Source organism: Juglans regia, chromosome 16, assembly GCF_001411555.2.
Source record: "Juglans regia cultivar Chandler chromosome 16, Walnut 2.0, whole genome shotgun sequence".
Lineage (NCBI taxonomy): Eukaryota > Viridiplantae > Streptophyta > Magnoliopsida > Fagales > Juglandaceae > Juglans > Juglans regia.
In genome coordinates this window covers 22,781,806-22,790,825 of record NC_049916.1, presented here as the reverse complement: position 1 = coordinate 22,790,825, position 9,020 = coordinate 22,781,806, and the positions used below count along the sequence as shown (strand labels likewise).

At 38.5% G+C, this 9,020-nt stretch overlaps 1 protein-coding gene across 4 annotated transcripts; it reads right to left on the bottom strand.

The window, feature by feature from the left end:
* Positions 1 to 215: 215 nt before the first annotated feature.
* On the bottom strand, positions 216 to 8,538 carry LOC109006725 (protein MEI2-like 4). 4 transcript variants are annotated; one of them, XM_018986099.2, is made up of 16 exons: positions 7,751 to 8,538; positions 7,243 to 7,463; positions 6,993 to 7,038; positions 5,818 to 5,970; positions 5,199 to 5,617; positions 4,925 to 5,083; positions 4,618 to 4,734; positions 4,379 to 4,527; positions 3,923 to 4,020; positions 3,402 to 3,827; positions 2,113 to 2,764; positions 1,685 to 1,769; positions 1,481 to 1,549; positions 1,225 to 1,404; positions 813 to 1,009; positions 243 to 623 (listed from the first exon to the last, which is right to left on the bottom strand). In XM_018986099.2, the coding sequence occupies exons 2-15, from the start codon at positions 7,321 to 7,323 to the stop codon at positions 857 to 859; spliced, it is 2,787 nt and encodes a 928-aa protein (XP_018841644.1). In that variant the 5' UTR covers positions 7,324 to 7,463; positions 7,751 to 8,538; the 3' UTR covers positions 243 to 623; positions 813 to 856. The 4 variants fall into 4 exon arrangements, with proteins under 4 accessions (XP_018841643.1, XP_035542384.1, XP_018841647.1 ...); XM_018986098.2 differs by having other exon boundaries at positions 216 to 1,009; positions 7,751 to 8,537; XM_035686491.1 differs by having other exon boundaries at positions 216 to 1,009; positions 7,795 to 8,537.
* Positions 8,539 to 9,020: the final 482 nt, after the last annotated feature.

The following is a 9,020-nucleotide window of genomic DNA, read 5'->3' as shown; positions in this document are numbered from 1 at the left end:
GTGGATGATACGGACCTTTATATTAAACATAGTGACGTGCACATGTTACATCTATATCACTCAGAAAAGTAGATGTAGACAATATAATAAAATAGAAAAGGAGATGGAGAAGAGATGAGTCCTATAATAAGTATAGTAATATTCTAACAGTAGATAATATTTGGATTGGAATAGGCCTAATCAGATTCAAAGCATTATTTGGAAACAAACATTGTGGGATGAAGTAAGTCAATCGTACGATATCAATAGAACCAGGTATCTCATTTTGACATCAAAGAGTATCTGCAGGTGACCCAAAAACAAAAAATACAAAACAAAACAAAAAGTTTGGGACGGATTAATCTCTCAAATGCAAAATTAATACATATATAGTTAGTTCAGCAAAAATCCTGACTCCAATGTCTCAACAGTTACAGCTAGGCTCCAAGCCCGCAATCAAGAAACAACAAAACCAGGAGAGGGAAAAAAAAAACAAACAAAAGAGCAAATATTAATGATAATAATAAAAGGTATAGCAGAGATGCCTGCAACAAAACACAATGAAAGATCTCTGGAAGAAACTCCTTTACATATGTACGCCATTTAAATAATCCTCGAGTCCATCCAAAATTTCGAAGCCCCTCCTGATGTTTTTTTTTTTTTTTTCCCCTTGTTAGTCTAGAAAATTGATAAGAAAACTGAAAATGTACTTGGCCTTGGTCAGGCATTCCTTTGAATATTTTTAACGGCTTATTGAAAAGCACCACATGATCCCACCCCACCCCCCAGCAATCCAGCGAAAGTTAATGGGATTTAGGTAGGATTTGGTTTACCCGGTGATGTAAGTTAGGCCGCCAAAGACATGCTTGCCTTAGTCTTACTCCTTCGAAGAACATGGATCTCCAGCAGGATCCTCCCCATTTCCAATTTTTGGAAGGCTTCCTTGTTGGTTCTCCTCAATGTCCTCATGGGTGTTGGTCCGAGTTTTTCCAGGTCTAGTACGAACATTAACACCCATTGGGAAGGGCACCTGCATATTAGAAACTGTCGGCATGAGACCTCTCTCTCTCTCTCTCTCTCTCTCTCTCAACAATAAGAACAATAATAAGTATGTTACTTATATACAAAACAGAAAGGGCATCATGAATTTGGTTGGTTGGTTAGGTTCAGACAATCTTTCGAGTAGCTAAGGAAATAAATAGTTAATTAGAATCTAAAGCGCAAGTTTTGTTGCGATTTTCATACCTGATCACCAGCATTGGCGCCATCTGTATTGAAGAGAATTGGTCGGCACCGCTTGTCCTCATTCATCAAGCTTGAGTTCTGGAAATGTGCAATGAGAGCAGCTATACCTTGTATACGAGCATATGCAAGTGATGCCACCTTTTCACTATTAAACTTTTCCCATTTCTTTCCATTGAATGCCTGCCAAAATTAGAGTTTTCTTTTAGCTTTAGTCTTTTTATTTATCCTTTCACCCAAAGACTCATGTATAACAAACCTGATAGAATGGAATGATCAAGTTAGGATCTTTCATGTTGATGAATGCATAGCCCACGTTACATTTGTTCTGCAAGAAAAGCCAAGGGCATAAATAATTTAGATGGGAAATCCATGTAGAATCACAGAGGAAGTCTTGTTCTTCTCATATCCCAAAATCCCATCCACAAAATTAGAAGGCATTTGTACCAAAGACTGAATTTACCTTAAAATCAATTGGTAGATAAATGAAATCATAGCTCCCTGGATGGCGTTCATCTATTGCAGCCATAAGCATCTTTGATGTATACCTACAAACATAACCATATCGAACCCAGAGTTGAATATGACAAAAAAAAAATGCAGTTAAGCATGCTTAACCAGCGAGAGGAATCCTTCTATTTGCACCAAAATTGGAACAAATATGCATTGGACGCATTTTCTAGGACAGTCTAGTATGGTGAAATTTATACTCCATTTTCTATCCTTTGAAATTCTTAAATTCATAGCAAAAATTTTCCACTATCAAAATTAGCTTAATTTACTTGTCTTAAAAACCACCACATCTGGGTCATGAGAAGTACTTAATTTTACTGGAAAGAAGTAAAATCCAACTATTACAAAGATGGTCTCAAGAAGCAAGGAGTTTCTTACTTGTTAGGAATGTTCTTTATCATAAGTGTTGTTCGGTTGTCTTCTCCTCGCATTATCCGGTCAATATCAAGTTCAAACTGTTTTTTGTTGTCAAACTGACTAGAGCCATCTTCATTCCTACGGCTTCTAGCCCGTTCATTCGAAGGATCAAATGAATTCATCATGGGGATCATAGGGCCTCTGCCAGAAAATGCCATGCACCTCTGATGATGGGATTGGAGTCCAACATTTTTTTGGGGAATAGACAGTTCCATAACGTTTCCAACAACATGAGGCAAAATGCTATGAGAAACGCATTCCATTGCGTGCAGTGAGTTATTAGAAATTCTCAGGTTCCCAAGAGAACCAGTATGAAATCCAGAAGCATCAGGGGATTCCCCAGCATAGGCATGTTGTCTATCCCAGAGTGAAGGATTACCTAACGGTGCTGATCCCACATGGTGGTTATTTGTAGGTAAACCTGAGTTCGGCATATTAGATGGTGCTCTTTGGAATCCATGCAATCTTGGTGCAGGATGTACTCCACAAATGCCATTGATAAGCGATGGTGAGTTTGGCCACATCATGCCTGGAGGCTGAGAGTGATGGGAGCTGTTCCATGAATAATGATGTCCAGGAAGAGAACAGCTCCCATTACCAGTAGATTGAAAAACTGAGAAAAGGAGAGAGCGAGAGGGGAAAACCAGTTAAAATCAACACATCAACAAATAGAAAAAAACAGAAGTAATTAGACTTTTTTTGTTAATAAATAATAGTTAGAAATTTCATTTTCCTTCTAACTGGAAAAGCAGTTCAACCAAAGTGTATAACCTAAATTTGACAATGCTATACGAAGATTCAATTGCAAATGAAGCAAAGTGATAGTGTCCCAAATCACAGCATCCAACACCACTACAGGGATCAATTAAACCAAGTATATGAAGGGGTTTGACAGGTACTTTGGCCTTCTCTAGTGCTGGCACCTCATTGAATATCAGATGCAGCACCAGAACAAAGGGCACGGCAAAGTCCCATCCAGCCAATAGTGTATTTTTTAGTGCTCAGATATATTTCAAGCGTCGAGGGGGAAAGTAAGCCATTTTGATAAACCCAGTTCAAAGTTTGAGTCGACCCCTACTCTTTCTGCTTTTTGTTATTTCTTTCAAAAACTGATCTTTCTTCTTTCATCTTAGAAAGAAGATCTCGAATATGGTTGGTAGCACAACATGGCATTGGCACAATTAGAAAACTGAAAAATGTATAATGGAAATCATTAAAAGAAAATGTAGCTAGCTGTCCATTGCACTTACCACCAGCTTCTTTGAGTTCAATTGGGTGCCCATTTGAGCTTACTCTGTGGAACTGCCAGTTATCAAATCTTTCTTGTTGACTGTGACTGATGTTTGCAGTGATGATGCCCAGAGAATTCACATGAACACCATTTGTTAAGCCATTATGATACTCTGGAAGTGAATGAGGATGAAAAGTCGTAGTGCCTTGAATATCAAATTTCAGTTGTCCTGGTGATCGCCCAGACTCAGCAAGGCCAGGCTGATTGCCAACTGATTCAACTCTCACCAGAGAGGGTAAGCTGTTCGGCACACTAGAAGAGATACCATGATGAAACACGGATTCAATGGATGGAGCTTGTATTGCAGGGTGCACCCCCAAAATAGTTCCACGATCCATGCGAGTAGAAGCAATTTCACCATGCGGAGCTGGTAGTGTCAACAAGACTTTATGAGACAACATTTTTTTTTTCCCTAATTACCCTTTTTTTTTGTCTTGGCCTAAATTATTACTTAAAGAGCAAGAATTTATCGGTAATTACCAGGGAAGCTGGTGTTTGAGTCAATAGGAGGGCCATTGTGTTGCAGATAAAGACCACGATCATCTTGTTTCAACTCTGAAGAGAACTGTTGCATCAGACTGCAGCAACAAATGAACACCCAAAAGAAAGACCAAGAAAAAGTGTTAGTAATGGATCCAAAGCAATGAACAACGCAAAGGTCATTTCATCAGGAATAAAAGCACCGTCCTCTGTTCAATTTTAGCAACATAGTTAGTAAGAAGCATAGACCTTAATTAGAAATGCAAATATCAATGCATACGTCCTGCAGCCTTAGCCTTACAATAAGTGAATCAATCAAAATTTTTGCCTGCCAAATGAGAAAAAAGTACATGTTTTTCGCTGTTACCTACTTAATTCTTATGCCACCAAGGGCTGAAGTAAAAGGCAAAAGTAAGAAATAATATACAAGCAGTAAAAGGAGAATTATTGTGCTACCGTCTTGATCCCCCTGGATGGCCTGGTTCAAGCTTAATCCGTCTCCCTGCAATATCACTCTTGTTTAATGCATGAAGAGCAGCCTCTGCAGCTCTTACATCATAAAATTCAATAAACTTGTGGAGACTTCTTTGTGGGGATTCCCGAATCTACACATCCATGAACAGGAACTGACCACACATTAGAACCCCCCCATCATAATCTCAGAAGTCAAGGATAAAAGCTGACCACAAGTTTACCTCCTTGATTTCTCCATAGGCACAAAAAATCTGATGAAGGTCATCATTCGAAACAGAGGAATCAAGGTTAAATACCACAAGAGTGCCCTTATCTATATCTTTTTCAGAAGGGTTATCCTGCCAGAAGACAACCAAATAGGCAAGAAGTCAAGCAAAAATGGATATGCAGAGATCAATAAAACTAGAATGAACTACTTACAATATAATGATAATCAAGACATCATTCTTACATGAGTACAGCTATGATGATGTTCGATTAACGAAAGCAATAACATAAATAAACAAGGATGAACATACAGAAGCCCACCTTTGGAAGCAAGTAATGGATGTCAAGCTTCCTACGCCTCACTGGTCTGTTATGGAGTGCTTTCATTGCATTTCGGGCTGCTCTAATGTCATAATAGGAGATCATAACAAAACCACGATGCTTGCAAGCTGTATAAAGAGTGCGAATATCTCCATATTGCTGCACATTAAATATAGGAAATTATAAGTTAGTGTTCTATGTAGAGTAATGCCCAAGCAAACACACACATTAAGAGCGAACTAAAACGCCAACAAAAACAAAGGAAAGTACACACCTCGAAAAGGGTCTTCAATTCGGAGTCTTCAAGATTGCCATTTATATTTCTAACAAACAACGTCCTGGAAGGGTGTTCAGCAGCTACTGAACCATTTGATTCCCCTGGCTGACCATTAGAAACTCCCCCAGGGAAGTCAGAATTATTTTGTCCATCAGATGAACAATCATCTCCCAATTCCATTCCCCCGACACTGCTAAAAAGATCTAACTCCTCCACATCATCCCCACCACTGGGCTGGACAATACAGTCAAGCCCATCAGTCACTCCAGAAAGAAAGTCATCATAATCAGGCAAGAGGTTTCCAATGGTTTGGGCCTCAATTTCTTCAAGGGATTCAAAAGGTTCCTCTTCCTCATAATGGGAGGCAACAGTATCAACAGAATGGCCATATAGAGCATGGTTTGATGATAATCTCACTGCATCAACAAAATTCATACAAAACTAAAGGGTATAAACTTACAGGTTCAGCAAACAGTATTATAATGAAACCCACAGCCAAGACGTCAAAATCTATAAATCAATGAAGTTAGTTGTATTACATGGTTTAAGGTTAAGGATATGAGTTGGTACAAGCAAAGTGCAAGAATAGAAGCAGTGAAGGGAATGGGTAACTTACACTTCCCATTGAATAACTCCGACAACGAACTTGAGAAGAGACTGCTCTCATACTGAGTACCCACCATACTACCCCTGTTGCTTTCTATAGCATAAGATGCCGGCTGTACATTCAAACTTGCTGAATGACTGGATGCTCTCCCTGCTCCCACGGCTGTTCATCACATTATATAGGGTTTTAACCTTAAAAAATGAAAAAGTCTTCATTTATAATAAATTTCAATATTCAAGTAGCAACAATTTGAATTAAGGAATTAGTTGTAGCCGCCTGCAAGTTATATTGATTGAAGTGAGGGCCCCCAAGTCCCCCCGTAGTTTCATCCATGCTTTGGGCAAATAATGTGTTCCAAGCAGCCAGCTCCTCGCGTATTAAATCCGTAAAAACACAAAACAGCCCATCCATTCCAATTTACATACAGCAGTAACAATAGATATTGAAAGCAGGTTGATTGTGCTACCACATAAGTGCACTTGGCAAAAAAAGCAACAGGTGTCAGTTTTAAGGAAAAGCGTTTCAATTAGAGTGCATGCCTTGAAAAGGTTGTTTTTTTCACTGATGAAAACATGAAAATTCCTATTTGAGATGCTTCGAAAAAAATTGCTTCTGAAATTACCGGAGACACCACACACTAGAAATTGACCAATTACAATTACATATATGAAACGTGCATGCTACCTATTAATTAATATCTAAAACACCACACCTTTGTCGCAAATAGGATCCATTAAATAAATGATTACATAGACCTTGTCTTCTCTAAATTTTAGATATTTCCAGCTTCCTAGTTTTACACGTTATTTATAACACATCTGCATCTTCTGCCCTTTTTACAATGTTCAAACTAAAAGGCTAACCACAGCCAAGACTAAATACTCCTTCGATCTACAGAAAAGATCCTACACGGCTACGGACATTTAGAGAAGAGCCCCATTCATGCTTGGATTGAGACAGAAAAGTAGAAAACAGTCAAGGTCTTTTAGTTGCAATTGAAACTCCGAGTTCAGAAATATTCTGACAAATACATTAAATACCTGCTAAATCCAACAACAATTCAAATGGAAAAACTGTACGTTCATGTAAAAAAATGGCAAAAGAAATCCACAGAAAATGCATTAGCATTCTGTTTATGGAGCAAAAACAGCATGATCTTCATTTTCTAAATTAATGATACTCACCAAAGCCACCACGCATGTTATCTGACTTCCATAAACCAAACTTTCTCTGCCAAGCATAGAAAATGGAAAGAAATATAAGGACAACTGGAACAAACTCAACAGTAAGGACGTATTAAAAGTTTCAGATTCTAAATTATACACTAATTGGTGCACAGATCCCCCTTAGATTAAAACGAACCATGAATTCTAATAATAGAATATACACTTAAGACAAAATTGGAACATAAACAGGGAAGCAGTAGCTCAGTACCTCGTTGGGAAAACATAAATCATCTGAGAAGTACGAGGATGATGATGAAAAGTCAGGTAGGTCCATTATTTCAGATGGCATTGCGATAACTAAGAGTGGTAAAACCTTCCAAATAAAGAAACGCCTTCAAAAGAAAATCTCCACCTCCGTGCTGACAACCAAATTTATGGCTCTATATGTAGTTCAAAATTCTCCCTCCAACAAAAGAGCGAAAAAAAAACCTGCACCGTAGATATCTGGTCAGCGAGTAAGATAGGATAGTCACACCAATCCAGACCAATGGTAGCACAGCATGCATAGACATGGTCGCTAAGGTATAATCATAAAATTAAAAGCCACCTAACTTGGATTAGCTTAGATCTTGGGCATAAGGCATCAAAATATATGATAGACAGAAATAGACATTAATAACCAGCATCATTTACAATTCATATGAATATGCAACAAACTAATCGCAAAATTATTCATAGATTTCAGGAGGATCGGTAAGATCAAAAGAAGAGATTACCCGAGCTAAACACACAGAATTCAACATCCGATGGTACAGTTTACCTCCACAACTAGCCGCAAGCTCGAATTAAAATCTAATGGTTGAACTTCGAAGAGCAGCAGCATTCAAAAGGATCGGGAAAAAAAATTCACCCAAACGCATCAAATTGCGACCAGAATTCAAGAGCTGAAGAAAATATTTTTCACACCGGAATTGGAGTAGCAAAAATTCGAGGAGGAAGATATTTATGTACAGCGGGGAGGGACATAGGTTTTTGAAAAAACTAGGTCGGAATGCGACAGAGAATGGAATAAATTACGGCATAAGGCAAGAGGCTTAAGGAAGGGGATCATCTAAGTATCTGTGCCGTGTAAGATTCTCCAAAGCTTCGATGCTTCCTTTTCCTGCATTGCACGTTAACCACCACCCCCAACCCCCACCTCGCCTCCTATTTTATAAGTTATTCTTTTATACCATCACAATTCTCTCCTTCTCTCCTTCTCCTCTCCTCTTTGGCTCCGCTGTAATTTCAAGAAGTCGCAATCCACGGCGTTTCGGGCAACCAAGTGAGATTCTCCGGCGAGATTCCGAGAGCTCGCCAGACAGAGAGGAAGAGAGAGTCCGGGGACCTTTTGGTAAGTGAGCCAACGAAGATAAAGAAAGGAACGGTGGTAATGGAAACACTGGTGACCGTTTACTGTTTAGCGGCGTTAACTCCGAATCCGCTGTGTGGTCGGTAAAGGCAACTGGCAAAGGTCTGGGAAGTCCTCCCCTGTGCTGTGTTTCGATGAAATCTCTCTGTCTCCTTGCCACGCTGGCGGAACCGAGACAGGAAGTTGATTGTTACGAGATGGAAATGACCATTAACACCTTGAGAGGTATGATCGAATTATTTTTTAGGTGTGCACCCGCAGGGTGCGGGGAGGGGTCACCGCATGGTTTTTGCATTACTTATTTATTATTATTGTATTATATTAATCTCTTGTATAATTATTGGTTTATGAAGTCAAATCAATCTATTAATTTAAAATTAAATTTAAATTTTTAATAAATTATAATCTATATACAAAATATTTACAGAGTGCGGGACGGGAGTAGGGGGCGACATCCTGCTGCCCACCCTTATATTTATACGATTGAAGAGTCATTAGGATCGTTTTACATTATTAAAGCAGTGAGACTTGTGTTGAAAATATTTAAATTTTTATTTTTATTTTATCAAAAAATTATAAAAATCTTAATAAAAATTGTTACGGTCAATTATTTCATAAAATATAAGTTATTGACG

What these genes read in the sequence shown, in the direction of transcription:
- LOC109006725 (XM_018986099.2), bottom strand. Translation starts at nt 7,323, where the DNA reads ATGCCATCTGAAATAATGGACCTACCTGACTTTTCATCATCATCCTCG. An exon ending in CTCAAACACCAGCTTCCCTG is followed by an intron (nt 3,828 to 3,922) that starts GTAATTACCGAT and finishes TGTCTCATAAAG; the next exon opens with TCTTGTTGACACTACCAGCT. An exon ending in ATCTACCAATTGATTTTAAG is followed by an intron (nt 1,550 to 1,684) that starts GTAAATTCAGTC and finishes CTTTTCTTGCAG; the next exon opens with AACAAATGTAACGTGGGCTA.